The sequence below is a fragment of the Stigmatopora argus genome, chromosome 19 (genome assembly GCF_051989625.1).
Source record: "Stigmatopora argus isolate UIUO_Sarg chromosome 19, RoL_Sarg_1.0, whole genome shotgun sequence".
NCBI lineage: Eukaryota > Metazoa > Chordata > Actinopteri > Syngnathiformes > Syngnathidae > Stigmatopora > Stigmatopora argus.
In genome coordinates this window covers 14,311,612-14,325,978 of record NC_135405.1, presented here as the reverse complement: position 1 = coordinate 14,325,978, position 14,367 = coordinate 14,311,612, and the positions used below count along the sequence as shown (strand labels likewise).

At 57.3% G+C, this 14,367-nt stretch overlaps 2 protein-coding genes across 2 annotated transcripts; both read right to left on the bottom strand.

Moving 5' to 3' along the window:
- Nucleotides 1-4,463: 4,463 nt before the first annotated feature.
- On the bottom strand, nt 4,464-6,275 carry insm1a (insulinoma-associated 1a). The gene has a single exon (XM_077587726.1). It carries the CDS (start codon nt 6,272-6,274, stop codon nt 5,024-5,026), a length of 1,251 nt encoding a protein of 416 aa, XP_077443852.1. The 5' UTR covers nt 6,275; the 3' UTR covers nt 4,464-5,023.
- Nucleotides 6,276-6,463: 188 nt separating this feature from the next.
- cfap61 (cilia and flagella associated protein 61) lies at nt 6,464-14,285 on the bottom strand. The gene is made up of 21 exons (XM_077587727.1): nt 14,072-14,285; nt 13,466-13,616; nt 13,282-13,358; nt 13,037-13,104; nt 12,680-12,963; nt 12,186-12,574; nt 12,054-12,093; nt 11,851-11,987; nt 11,530-11,728; nt 11,215-11,421; nt 11,018-11,146; nt 10,645-10,772; nt 10,232-10,324; nt 9,987-10,155; nt 9,740-9,905; nt 8,318-9,609; nt 7,812-8,139; nt 7,653-7,735; nt 7,361-7,566; nt 6,669-6,762; nt 6,464-6,610 (listed from the first exon to the last, which is right to left on the bottom strand). The coding sequence occupies exons 1-21, from the start codon at nt 14,230-14,232 to the stop codon at nt 6,476-6,478; spliced, it is 4,536 nt and encodes a 1,511-aa protein (XP_077443853.1). The 5' UTR covers nt 14,233-14,285; the 3' UTR covers nt 6,464-6,475.
- Between the last annotated feature and the right edge of the window lie 82 nt (nt 14,286-14,367).

The following is a 14,367-nucleotide window of genomic DNA, read 5'->3' as shown; positions in this document are numbered from 1 at the left end:
TAAGAATGGAGCATATTCAGCGTTGGAAGAGAGAGAGAGACGACCAGGGAGGATTGGACGGGTTCATCCACAGATCATTTATTCCGGACATCCGTGCCCAACACGCCACCCGAGTTTGCCCAGTTTTCATAACACAAATATGAATAATGCATTAGCTGATTAAAGGTATGACGTTGACTGGGGCACGACTGTCTTCAAGGTGCCATCCTCTTTTTTCCCCCCGGGATTTTCCACTCGCCTCCGTATCAGTTGGCCTCGAGTGAAGCCGTCTGTAATCAACCTCAAAGAATATCTCGTACTGAAAGCTTCCTTCAGCTTCCTTCATTCATTGTGCAAGCATTAATAGAAGGGAACATTCTGTTGGCGTGCGTCATCCATCTGAAAACAAGTATTTAATCAGACAGTAGTCATATATCAAAATAAAGCCTTGTGTTTTATTGTAATGATTCATCTGTAATAAAATATGGGATTAAAATATGTCATAGTCTTCATTCAAATATAGGATTAAAATATGTCATAGTCTTCAGTCCAAAAACAGTCTTGAACTGGCTTTGACAGTTTATACCAAGCCATCCATCAGCGACCGAGCTGACAAACTTGAACCAGCGGGGGTTGGGCTGCAAGAAGCACCTGACGCCAATCCACTGATTGCACTTGTAGGACAATAGTATTGTGGAAAGCTTTGCTCTGTTGAGCTTGAAACCAAAGCACCCACCACACTCACTCTGGCCCTTATTTTAGTTTGCCCAGCCCTGTTAAATGAACGCCTAGTCTTATACTATGTCCTATGCTTGAATTTCACCAAGGCGCTCTTCAATGGGTCAAAATGGTGAAAAGGCTGTGCTTTGATTGCCCATGTTTTAAAGAGATACTAGGTCTAAAGCAGTCCTCATGGGCTGCTGTGGGTGGGTGGGGAGGGGGAGCTATCCATTTTCCAGGCCATCCGACGGCACAAACGTAGGTGGCAAAGTTGAATCAACGGGGGTTGGGCCGCTTTGGGTGGGGAGGGAGGGAGGGAGGGAGGGAGGAAGCAGCTTCCAAGTTCCAAGCTATCTGGCAGCGACCGAGCTCACAAACTTGAACCAGCGGGGGTTGGGCTGAAACGAGAAGCACCTGACGCCAATCCACTGATTGCACTCGCAGGACACTAGTATTGTGGAAAGCTTTCCTCTTTAGGAAAACCTACATTTTGTGGAATCGTTTGAAATGAAAGTCTAGTCTTATGGGATGCGATGCCTTTATATCAAATCAAAAGCCTTTTTTGTCATCATACACACAGCTGCGTAGAATGAAATGGGTGAAATATCATTCAACAAAGGTGCTCTTAAATGAGTCAAAATGGTCCAAAGTTTGCACTTTGATGGCCCACGTTTGAAATAGGTCCCCCAAAAAGTATTGAACTGGCTCTTGACAGTTTATACCAGGCAGAGGCAGGGCAGAGACATAGCTGAAAAAGTTGAATCAACGGGGGTTGGGCTGGGCTGGGGTGGGTGGGTGGCTTTGTGTTTGTGGGTGTGTGGGTGTGTGTGTGTGGGGGGAGCAGCTTTCGGTTCCAAAGCATCCAGTATGGACGGACGCAAGACTGCAATCCACTGATTGCACTTGTAGGACAATAGTATTGTGAAAAGCTTTGCTCTGTTGAGCTTGAAACCAAAGCACCCACCACACTCACTCTGGCCCTTATTTTAGTTTGCCCAGCCCTGTTAAATGAACGCCTAGTCTTATACTATGTCCTATGCTTGAATTTCACCAAGGTGCTCTTCAATGGGTCAAAATGGTGAAAAGTCTGTGCTTTGATTGCCCATGTTTTAAAGAGATACTAGGTCTAAAGCAGTCCTCGTTGCCCGCTGTGGTTGGGTAGGGAGGGGGGAGCTATCCATTTTCCAGGCCATCCGGCGGCACAAACATAGGTGGCAAAGTTGAATCAACGGGGGTTGGGCCGCTTTGGGTAGAGGGGAGGGAGGGAGGGAGCATCTTCCAAGTTCCAAGCTATCTGGCAGCGACCGAGCTCACAAAGTTGAACCAGTGGGGGTTGGGCTGAAATGAGATGCACCTGACGCCAATCCACTGATTGCACTCGCAGGACACTAGTATTGTGGAAAGCTTTCCTCTTTAGGAAAAGCTACATTTTGTGGAATCGTTTGAAATGAAAGCCTAGTCTTATGGGAAGCGACACTTTTATATCAAATCAAAAGCATTTATTGTCATCATACACAGCTGCATAGAATGAAATGGCTGAAATATCATTCATCAAGGCACTCACTCTTAAATGAGTCAAAATGGTCAAAAGTTTGCACTTTGACGGCCCACGTTTGAAATAGGTCCCCAAAAAAGTATTGAACTGGCTTTGACAGTTTATACAAGGCAGCTTTTCGTTTTGCAAAGCCAGCCACCCACCCAGCACAGACATAGGTGACAAAATTGAAGCAACGGGGGTTGGGCCACTTTACGTGCGGAGGGAGGGAGGGAGGGAGGTTTGGGAGGGTTTGGCGGGAGCAGCTTTTTGCTCAAGACATCATGCAGCGACCGACCGAGCTGACAAACTTGAAGGAGCGGGGGTTAGGCTACGAGATGCACCTGACGCCAATCCACTGATTGCACTCGCAGGACACTAGTATTGTGGAAAGCTTTCCTCTTTATGAAAAGCTACATTTTGTGGAATCGTTTGAAATGAAAGCCTAGTCTTATGGGATATTATGCCTTTATATCAAATCAAAAGCCTTTTTTGTCATCATACACACAGCTGCGTAGAATGAAATGGGTGAAATATCATTCAACAAAGGTGCTCTTAAATGAGTCAAAATGGTCCAAAGTTTGCACTTTGATGGCCCACGTTAGAAATAGGTCCCCCAAAAAGTATTGAACTGGCTCTTGACAGTTTATACCAGGCAGGGGCAGGGCAGAGACATAGCTGAAAAAGTTGAATCAACAGGGGTTGGGCTGGTGTGGGTGGGTGTGTGTGTGTGTGGGTGGGTGGCTGTGTGTGTGTGTGGGTGGGTGGGGAGGGAGCAGGTTTTGGTTCCAAAGCATCCAGTATGGACGGACGCAAGACTGCAATCCACTGATTGCACTTGTAGGACAGCAGTTTTGTGGAAAGGTATCACATGTGACTTTGTGCAGGGGTGGGTGCTCCAAGTTTTTGGCTCCAACATCTACTTTTCAAGGAGTTGACATTCCACAGGCCACTGACAGAGCTCAGCAATGTCATACAATGTCATATATAAGCCGATTAAAATTGCACAAGGTTCAAATGAAAATACGATGAACGTTAAATGAGAGAAGATACCGTTACCAGATTCAAAATGTGAAACAGTCATTTTGTGGCTTATTTTTCTGTAAGGTGAACCAACATGGTTTGGTTTCTAAGGCATCCACTTTTTAAACCTGACATGACGTGACTTCTTTTTGCATCACTCAAAGCGGAAGTTGCTTAGAGTCCGCAGACGTCCACTTTTGGTCAACAAATGAGCAATATTTGGAATCATTTGATGTGATTCCCGCTGATAAAACTTTGATGACCATGACAATGGCGACAGGCGGTCGTTTGAAATGAAAATATTTTCAGATGGTGCCGCAGTTCCAAAAAAAAGGTCAGGGAAAAACTCATCGACTTGAACGGGCCACCCTGCTGTAAAATCATTTTTTCTGAACTCACCAATGACGGACGGACATGCGCTTGCCAACGTTGCTGAAGTCCAAAACGGCCCAAAGTGGATCAAACAGCAGCTGGTTGAGTTGACATTGTTGTTTTTTGACATGAAGAGAGGGGACCTTTTGGACAACTTTTGTTTCAGGTTAGATTTCTTGCCGAGGTGCAAGCACACCACGTCCAAAATACACTGGCAAATACGTTAAAAAAGACAACAATAATAGTGAAAAGAATAAGAAAGAGCACACTCACTGCCTCGGCTGGTCACCAAAAGACGCCGAATGGAGGAGTCGGCGGTGCTGCTGGTGTCCTCAGTTCAGGCTTTTTCTTGTTGTTGTTGTTCAAAAACAGGAAGCAGGTAGGCATCCCAGTCACCAAGCAACCTTTGCAGCCGGACGGTGACACGGCACGGGCCGGAAAATTGAAAGCACTTTTGCATTTTCCTAGTCACCCATTGGCTGCCGTTGAGGGCGCCAGGCGTCCAAATGCCCATGGCACGCTGACGTGATTATCATTTTCGCCGTGAACGTTGATGTCGGCGGCCATTAGATTGATGAAGGACCAGCTCCCGCTGCGGCTCTTTAATTAGCTTAGACGCAGAGAAGGCGATTAAGATTTGCAGATGGCAGCTGCGATCGTCCGCGTTCACCTGAGCCACGCCACGCCACGCCACGCCACGCTCTGGCTAATCACATAGGCCGGCGTCTCGGTGCACCTGCGCGCGACAAATTGGCCATGGGTCAAAGCAAATGAACGTCTCGTCGGCGACAGTCGTGCGCACCGGACTGCCAAATGTCAAGGAAACAAGCACGACGGTGATCCCTTTGCTTTTTATTCCATTTGGAGCGCAAAAGAAAGCCACTTTTTATTGCATCCACAATGGATTCAATACATACATACATCAATGGATACATACGTGAATAAATATAGTGGTGAAGGCTTGAAAAGAAGAAAAACAACAGCAAAAGTTCAAGGCATTAGCGGCTACGCTAGTTGATTTTCTTTTTTGCTATGTTCCTGTCAGATCCTGTCAGAAAGTTCCCAATGGGAAAGCTCCAAGTGATTTTGACTTCATTTCAACGTTAAGGCATTGACTTTGATGGGAACGTCGCCCCTCCCAACGTGGCCGCTACGGAGCGGCCACGTTGGGAGGGGGCCACGACAGGCCAATTGAAAAGGTTAGGGCTCATTTCAGGTTGCGTTCATCGCCGGTCCATTTCCCATCCATTTAAAATCCGAGTAGAGCGCCGAGGTGAGAGCTGTGTGACCCAGTCACTTTACATTCCAGTAGTATTTTTGATCCATTTCTTTTTTTCAAACGACGTGATCGCTACTGCCATCGTACCGGGGCAACACTCATCGGAAGCTCGGGGTTCAGAAGCGCGAGGCCAGGAAAATAAAGCTTCCCTCCCGGGGCGGGTGACGGCCATGGGCACGAGGGGGGAGTCCGCTAGGACCTTTGCAGGTAGCGCACGGCGCCTTTTTGCCCGGGGGGGCGCGGCCTTTGAATTTTCGGTGGTCCCCGCCGGAAGCGGACTGGGGCGCCTCCTCTGCCTCTGCCTCCGCCCGGCCCTTCCGCTCCGCCTTGGGCTTGTGCCAACGGCGGTGCGACGCCAGGTTGGCGGGGCAACCGAAGGCCTTGTCGCACTCGGGGCAGCGGTACTCCACCCGCACCATCCTGGAGCAGCGGTGCTGAGCCAGGCTCAGCGGGTCGCCGTACGCCTCCTTGCAAAGCTGACAGACAAAGTCGCCGTCGCCGTCCCCGTCCCCGCGCCCTCTGCCCGGCGGCCGACTTTCGGGCGCCGCTCGGATCTCCGGCCCCGGCACGGGCGAGGCGTCGTGATCGTCGTCGTCGTCGTCGTCGTCCGAGTTCCGCTCGCTGACTCTCTTGACTTTGTGTCGGGGTTTCGAAGCGTCCGTGCTGGAGCCCACGTCCAAGAGGTGCTCCAGAGCGGCCAGGGTGGTGGCGGCGGCGGCGGCGGCGGGGAAGGCCGAGGCCGGGGTCGGGGAGGCCAAATCCGGACCCTGGCGCCGCGGCCCGCCCGTCGGCCGGGCGGGGCTACGGGGCGGCCGCCGGCCCAAAAGGACGCTTTGGTCGTGGCCCGGCCGGCGGGCCAACGACGCCGACGGGGGCCCGTCCTCCGCTCGGGGCTCCCGCGGCCAGCGGTAGGACGGCGGGACCACCCGCTTGCTCCTCTTGACCAGGAAGCCTCTGGGCATGTCGGCCGTGGCGAGGCGAGAAAGGGGCCGGGCTTGGGGTCTCGGGATGCTTCTGCCGCTTTCCGAGCGCCGCGCCCTTTTTAAGGCCGCCGTGAATCTCCCCGTGGCTTGAGCGGCGACCAATGGGGAGGCCGGCCCCTGCCCCCGCCCCCTCCCGTCTCTCTTGGATTTGTGGCTGTGTGTATGTGCGGGCAGATTGCAAAGCAGATGTATCCAAGGGTGTTTGTGGAGGTGACACACATAAGCGGCGTCCTCCCCCCGGGAACCCCGCCCCCGAAGGCACGCGCCAGCAGCTTGCTTTTTACGCTCGGATGAGCGAGCGCTCTTCAACTTCATCCCCATGAAGCAACATTTCTTCGCCGACGCCTGGATGGGACGTCTACCGGCGATAGACTTGAGTTCCATCGAGGGCCGACCTTCCGCTGCCCCTACCAACATGGCCGCCCCGAGGCCACATTCCCACTAAAGCCAATGAAGGAAGACCAGGCCGCGCCTCAAACGGATTGAACGTCCAGCAGCCATAAAGTGGTTTCAATTTAAAGCAGATGAGCGATGGCCGACGGTGGGCGAGCTTTTTTGGCGGCGCGGGCCCTCCTCCGCGTGGCGTCACAAGTCGTCGGGGCAGAGGAACATGGGCAGCAGGTTGCGGTTGAAGGACAAATATTTGGCCGCTTTGATCCTCAGCGCCGCCCTGCCGGCGGGGTCCTCCAGGGCGGCGCCCCTGGGATCCTCGCCGTCGACCTGCGGACAAAGAGCGGTGACGGGCGTCGGCGAGGACCCACGTGGGGACGTGGCCCACCTTGACGTCGCCCGCCGTGTCCTGGAGGATCTCGTCCTCGAAGTCGGAGAAGCGGTCGTGAAAGATGGCCAAACACCAGCTTTGCCTGAAGAAGCTGACAAAACAAAAGCAAAACACAACGGGTCATCCGGTGTCCTCCCGTCGCCACAAATGGGCCGGATGCTCTCCGGCACCCCACATTGGATTGCCGTTTTTTTCCCTTTCACTTGATTGTAAAAAATGTCAGCGCAGAGCCTAACAAAGGCGCCATCTTTGGACCTGTTTTTGTCCCGATGTGGCGGGCGGGTGACCTGCTTCTGAGGATTCAAGACAAATGGGGGCGCCAGACACGGCCGCCCATTGTCCCCTACCTCCTAATCTCTTGATCCACCCCCGGGCTGTTTGTGTGTGTGTGTGGATGGGGCAGGCAGGCAGGCAGGCAAAACAAAAGTGACCCTGCTATCTAGGACGGACACTTGAGTCATTGTGCAACTAACTGACGGCTCATTGGCCACCGTTGAAAAAGAGCCATTGATTGATTGATAGGAAATGCTCTTCAATAAAAGAGAGAGGACAAAAGAGGGAAGCGTGTCCGCCAAGCACGCTCTGACCTTCTAGAAGGGGTGGAGGTGGTGCAAGTTCAAAATGGATCATGATCATAAATATCGTCACGGGTGGTCCCAAAAGTCAACCGAACTTGCGACATTTTCTACCTGTAGAGGTCTTGGATCTGCTCCAAGTGAAGTCGAATCAGCAGCTGTCCCAGCAGTTTCTGGTGCTTGGCGTAGAGGCGCATCAGGTTGTGGACGGGGAGCGGCTTGGAGGACAGACAGATCAGGGTCTCCACCACCTGGTTCTTGTCCAGGTGCAAGCACAAGTAGTCGCCGCTCTCCGGGTGACCCGTGGCGATGCGTCGGCCCTGCGGACGCGCTCCACAGGTTGGGTGGGTGGGTGTTTGGCCGGCCGGACGGGGCTTCAATTCATTCAATCTGACGCTCCACCTACTTGTCTGGCGGGGGGTCCTCGCCAGCTCCTGGCCACCGGTCTGGTCACGTGGAGGTAGTTCAATTTCCCTGGTAAAGTCCCGCCTGCGCGCGACGGCCCAGGGGCTCCGTCAAAAAAAGGGGGGGGGGGGGGGGGCATTTTCAAGCCGTAAACACTCACCTCGTATCTTGGGCCGCATGTAAATAGGAACCAGGCGGTGGGCGCCGGCCGGCGTTCGCCGCGGCGCCTCCAACGTGGGGTCAAAGTGGCGGAGCAGCCTGGCCGCCAGCTCCCGGCCCACCTCCCGCGAGTTGAAGTTGCCGTGCGACCACTCGTCGCTGTAGTACGAGCGGGAGAATTTGGTGAGCGGGCCGGCGCCCCAGATGGACGCGTCGTTGGTCCGGAAGGCGGCGTCGATGACCAGCCGCCCATCGAACACCAGGAAGGAGTTGTTGATGCTCCTGAAGGCGTCGTAGTCCACGCCGCGGCCGGACATGTTGATCAACACCTGACGGAGAGAGCGGAGGTGAAAGATTAGCCCCGGACAATTTGCCAAGTGACCGGGAAAGTGAGCAAGATCTCGGCAACGGCAACGGCAACTTTCCACTTTTGCCACCGGTCTCCAAACACCGACTTTTGGACGAGCTCCGACCGCCACGCGACGCGGCACAAAGTCGACGACTTACACCGCAATTCAGGCGAAGGATTCCCGAAGGGCTTCTGAACGATACGGAAGTGAGAGAGTCGGAGCGTTGGCCGTCGTTCATCCGCGTCAGGACGCAGTCGCGGTGGACGTGGACCCGCGACTTCTCCAGGGCCGCCATCACCGCGCTCTCCACGCCGGCGTCCGGAAAGTACAGGCCGCCGGGCTCCGGAGGTTGCGGCTCGTTGGAGACCAGGTCCGCCGGAAGGGGGTCCCTCAGCGGGCCCGGATCGGCCGGCGCCTCGTCCGGAACGACGGCGCCGTCCTCGCCGACGTCCATCCCGTCGCCCGCGACGTCGTGATCTACGGCCGCCGCGTCGGCCTCGCCGAGCGTGTCGTCAGCGTCGGACTGGCGAGGCGAATTGGCGTCGCCGTCGGAGTCGCCGTCAGAGTCGCGAGGCGAATTGGCGTCGGAGTCGCGAGAGGCATTGTCGTCACTGTCAGACTGGCGAGGCGAATCGCCGTCGCCGTCGGACTGGCGAGGCGAATTGGCGTCGCTGTCGGATTCGCGAGAAGCGTTGTCGTCGTCGTCGTCGTCGTCGTCCGACTGGCGAGGCGAATCGTCGCCGCTGGCGGCCTCACGCGATGAATGGTTTCTGTCCTCCAACTCGGAGGGGGACTCGTTTCCTACGTCATTCTCGGGAGGGGAATCGTCGGCGTCGTCCATTTCAGAGGCGACGTTCGACCGCGAAGGCGAAAGGTTTGCGGCTTCTATTTCGAGAGACAAAACATCTCCGTTTTCCATCTCGACTCGGTCGTTTCCGGGAGGCGACCCGTCGGCGTCATCTATTTCGGGGCCTCCCCCGGGTGAAACATCGGTGTCCTCCGTCTCGGGAGACGCGTCGTCGTTTACGTCTCTCTCTCCGGGCGACCGGTCGGGGATTTGGCTTTCGGCGGCCAAGTCGTCGGCGCCTCGGCCATCTCCGGGCAAACCGTAGGCGACGCCATTTTCGCGAGACCAATCCTCGGCGTTTTCGATTCGGCCGGCGTCAATTTGGCCGAGGGGAACGTCGGCGCCGTCGCTCTCGGGAGGCGGGGCCGCGTGGCTTTCACGGGGACGATCGTCCGAAGCCTCGTTCTCGGGAGGCGGGTCGGCGGCCGTGCCGGGAACCCCGTCGCCGGCGTCCTCGCTCTCGGAGGGCGCCTCTTCTTTGCCGGAGGCCGGAGGGGGAGGAGCCAGCACCAGGTGGATGCAGGTTCCGGGTACCCCCACCCGGAGGAGCATCTCCACGGCGGTGAAAACGTCAACGCTGTTCCCGTAGACGACGGCATTTTCTGCGAGGGAGGGCAGATGAACCCCGAGGGAATTTAACCAGGACCGGAGCGTACCGTACTCGCCGAGCGCCGTCGTCCCCCAAAGGACGGGCTCGTCGGGCCGTTTGGCCGGGGAGCTTTTTCTGCGTACCGTTCTTCCGGACAAAGTTCTCCAGCAGCCAGCGTCGCGCCGCGTTGCAGTCGTGCGAGTCGTTGAGGGTGAACAGATTGGAGGGGGCGGGGTCGGCGTGCCTGGGGGGAAAGGACGGGTCCTCGCCGCCGGGGCCGCCATCCTCGTCCTCCGTCGGACGAGGATCCTGCACGGACGGACGCGCGCTTTAAGGCCGACCTCCGACCCCGAGGCCGGAAAAGGAGGGCGGGGGGGGGGGGGGGGGCACCTGGTACTGTTGCCCCGTGCAGAGGATGAGGTAGTCGTAAGGAATCTTGGCGCCGCCGGAGACCACCACGTGCTTGGACTTCCTGTCGATGGCCACCATCTTGTCGGCCACCTCGGCCACGCACGAGCGCAGGGGCAGCTGCGCCATGTACTTGCTGCCGTAGGCGTGGCTGCGGCAAAAACACGACATGTGGGCCTTTCCACGCCGCTGTCGCTAACGGCCGAGGGCTAACCCTACGCCCTTACCTGGTGGACAGGAACTTGACGCCGGCCAGGGCGCAGTCGGACGGGAAGCCGTGCGTGGAGATCAGGGTCAAATTCTTGAATCTCAGGTGAGGGCTGCGCACAGGATTGACAGCGGGCTATCAAACTCCATTTTGGAATTCAACTATAGGAGGCAAAATGGCCGAGCGCCAATAGAGTGGGGGAAAAAGATATATACAGCTCAAAGGAGAAGATCAAACAACAAAAGGAGTCCAAATGACGTGGCTAATCTCACGGCGACCAGACAGCCAGCGCTAATCTGCGGCGTTTGCATGCAAATGAGCCGACGGCCGGACAGACGGAGCCTATTTATCCGTCTGACCTGGTCCCGGACGGAGGATCTGGGGGGTGGGGGGGGGGCAAACGTCTTTGAGGTGACTTGGCGGCCCACCCACCAGAAACAAAGGGCCTCCAGGAAGGACAGGCCCGTGTCGGAGGCCCCCACCAGGACGATCCTGGCGTTGACCGGCAGCTTGGGCTCCATGGTCAGCTTGCGGCTGATCAGGTTCAGGGCGAATGGTGCCTGAAAAAAAAAGAAAAGGCAAAAGCTCCTCAACGAACGACTAGCAGAAAATGCTCATTCTGTACTTTCAGCCCTCCACTTGTGTCACTTGTATCCATTTGGTGCTTTTTGCTCCAAAATAACGGGTGGCAATGGTGGGAAAGCCATTTGAAGCCAATGGAAGCTAATTGAAGCTCATTGAAGCCAATGGACCCTAACGTAGTCGTCTCACTAGGCCCAATCTCCCCACCGAGACGGTCGCTCACCTGCTCGTCGGTGATGCACCTGGCGGGCGCGTTGACGCCCAGCTCCTCGAGAGGGTAGACGATCTGGCGGCGCGGACGCACGGGCACGGCGCAGTCCAGGACGTAGTCCAGATGGTGCACGCAGCGGTCCTGAGGCGGAAATGAGGCGGGGACCGGCGCCCTGGAAAAAGAGGCGGGCGGGCGGGCGCGCCGCCTACCTTGCGGTTGGAGCCCGGCGGGTACACGCGGTGGTAGAAGGTGGACTTGCGGGCCAGCCGCAGCGCCTCCTTGAAGAAATGCCGGCTCAAGTGTTGGAAGCGCCGATAGAGCGCAAAGTGGACCAGTTGAGCGTGCTCCTCGGCGCCGTGGTGACCAAAGTAGATGAAGTTCTCCACGTTGTAGCGGGCCCGGATGTATTCCGTGTCCTGAGGGGAGCGGTGCCGCCGTCAAGAAAGCGCTTGACGGTGCCCAGCCGCCGCCCGGCTTTCGGCGATTTCGAGCGCTTTGGGCTGCCGGGCAATCGGCGCTTTCACCTTCTCGTCTAGGACGACCAGCGCCCCCACCGCCACGCCGCCCGCGTCGGCAACGAAGGCCCGAAAGGGACACGGATCGGGCGCCCGGTAGACCAGGTCCAGGTCGCGCAACATGGCTCGCCCCCCCGCCCCGGCCCGGGCCGCCAGCTCGGCCACGGCGTCGCGGTCCGACTCGGTGGCGGGCCGCACCTCCACGCCGCTGCCGGTAAAGGTTGGTCGTACGGACGGATGGACAGACGGACGGAAGGACGGACGGAAGGACGGACGGACGGACGGACGGACGGACGGACGGACGGACGGACGTCCACTCCCGGGACCTACCTCAGGCCGTCGCGGTGCAAGACGTAGAGGTCGGAGGGCAAGAGGCTGCCCGAGCGCGGAGGCACTCGCAGGAAATTCTGCAGGAGCGGGAAGTCCGGAGACAACGTGGGCACCGTCACGATGCAGAAGTCCAGATCCTGGGCGGCCAAAATGTACAAGTGTGTGAGAAGTTGCACGTATGGACATGGTGGCCCGGGACTTACTGGGAAGAGTTGGAATATGTATGGAATCAAGTCCAGGGATCTGCCAGAGAAGAAGAACAAGAACAAGAAGAAGACATTTTGCTTCCCCCTTTTGGACATTTGGTAGAAGTGCAAGAGCTTTCCGCTTCTGACCTTATTTCGTAGTTTTTCTCCGAGAAGAAGAACTGGATGCAGAAAGCGTTGGGTTCTGATGAGAACCTGGACGGGGTAGGCTCCTCCTCCTCCTCCTCTTCCTCCTCTTCCTCTTCTTCCTCCTCCTGATCCCCCTCCTCCTCTTCCTCCTCCTCATCCTCTTCCTTCTCCTCACCCTCCTCCCGGGCTTCTCGTTCTCCTTCCAGCACGGGCTCTTCCCGCGCCGCTTCTCCTCCCGGGGTCTCCTCCCCAGCGATCTCGGCGTCCTCGGGCCGCTCCGGCTCGGGTTTGCACAGGCCACCCAAATGGCCGAGCTCAAAGTGTTCCTGCAGTCGCCTGACGTTCACCTCCGCCGTGACGTTGATGAAACCGGTGATGGTGCCGTCGCACTGGCGGGGAGACGCGGCGGGCCTTGAGAAACGGAGGCGGGGCTCTTCCGGGCGGCCCTCGAGCTAGCTCAAGCCTGGACCCGGGAGCCGGCGGGGAGAGGGTACCTCGCAGACGGCGGCGTGGTTCTTCTCGTCCTGGGCCTCGATGAGCTCGGACAGGAAGTAGGGCCGGTTGACGGCCGACAGAATCTTGGTCTGCTGAGCCAGGATGTGCATGACGTCGTCGTGGTCGGCCACCCTGGCGGGCCGCACGTGGAGTCTGGGGCACAGGCGATGTCGGTGACACACCCAGGCCTTCGGCCGGCCCGCCTCCTCCTCCTCCTCCTCAGCCTCCTCCTCCTCCTCCGTCAGGCGGCGCAGGGGGTCCAGCAGCGCGTCCAGCGCCGCCTCTGCGCAAAAAGCGTCCCTTTGGCTTAGGCTCTTCCTCCTCGTTTGGACGGACGGTTTGGCGAGACGGCTTACCTAGGGGCGCCGAGGTGGGGCTCAGCAGGCACACAAAGTCCAACTCGGGGGTGGTGTTGAAGACGGCGCTGAGGCGTGGTTGGAGATTTGGAACGGCAGCGGCAGAGCCAGGCCATTCCAAGTGGAATCGAAAAGGAAGAAAGACATCGGTAACATTGCGGGACTAAATCCGGGCCTCCGTTTGGGGCAAGGCCAGAGCGTCGAGCGCCGGACGCCGACCGATGAGCTCGTTTTCATTTGGGCACCTGAGAATGTGGCGAAAAGAGCCGACGGAGCAGCCACGCTGGCACACGTACAGGCGGAGGAAGAGCGTGTTCCACGGCTGAAGTGCAAACAAGGTCACGAGCCACATTAGTTGCGCTCCATCGACGTCGACGCTCTCGGATTGACGGTCCCGTTCCGGTACCGGCTAAAAAAAAATTGACGTACCGTCAAGGCGGCGGCGTCGAAGCGCTCCCGCAGGAAGGACTCCCAGTCGGCCGGATCCACCAAGGACGCGGCGGGATGGTCGAAGAAGGCGGCGTGGGCCACCACCTCGCCCTCCTCGGTGGCCAGGCTCACCGCCAGGTTGGCCTTCTCGCTTGAAGGGAAAGACATTAAGGCGCGTCTTAGGCCGGAGGGAGAACGCGTCCACGGCGTCGGGCTGCCGTCCACGGCGCTACGGGGCGACACGTCGGGCCGCTCGGTGGCCGTTCGTTTGTTCATCGGCCCAATTGAACGTCTACCGCCGTCCGTCTCAAAGAGACTTTGAAAGGGTCGAGCGCCGTGCCAGGCTGAACTCCGCATCGACTCGTCGGTTCGAATCCGACATGGTCAACCGGTCGGTTCATGGCGATAAAGCAAACTGGACGAAACTTTGGACGCTCCTGCGCTACAGTCGGTCAGAAGAATCTAATGGACAACGGGAGTCTTCTTGGGAGGCGTTAGCAAAAGAGGTTAATAGGGACGTCCAAACAACAACACAAGCGCAACCCAAAGCGGGATGGTTTTTTCCCGTTTTTATTTATTTTATTTAAATAAATAAAAAATACTCACAGGAGTTGCAGGACGTCGATGGGCCCGAAAAGCTCCAGGGCTTCCGGGGTGACGAGCATTCCGATGGCCTCGGCGTCGGAGCTTTCGCTCCTCCGGACGCTCAGTCTCCCCCCGTGGATGCCGCTTCCGCTGCCGCTGCCACTGTCGCTGCTGCTCCGCATGGTGGCCCAAATGGAGCAAACTCACCCGGAAGCCTCCGACGTCCAACGCTCGTCTCGGCGAGGTGGTAGGAAACAAAGCGGGTCACCATGGTAACGGCGCACCTCCGCGCATTTCGGCCGCGTCAGAAAGTCGCA

What these genes read in the sequence shown, in the direction of transcription:
- insm1a (XM_077587726.1), bottom strand. Translation starts at nt 6,274, where the DNA reads ATGGAACTCAAGTCTATCGCCGGTAGACGTCCCATCCAGGCGTCGGCG.
- cfap61 (XM_077587727.1), bottom strand. Translation starts at nt 14,232, where the DNA reads ATGCGGAGCAGCAGCGACAGTGGCAGCGGCAGCGGAAGCGGCATCCAC. An exon ending in GTCAAGTTCCTGTCCACCAG is followed by an intron (nt 10,156 to 10,231) that starts GTAAGGGCGTAG and finishes TTTTTGCCGCAG; the next exon opens with CCACGCCTACGGCAGCAAGT. An exon ending in ACACGGCGGGCGACGTCAAG is followed by an intron (nt 6,611 to 6,668) that starts GTGGGCCACGTC and finishes CTTTGTCCGCAG; the next exon opens with GTCGACGGCGAGGATCCCAG.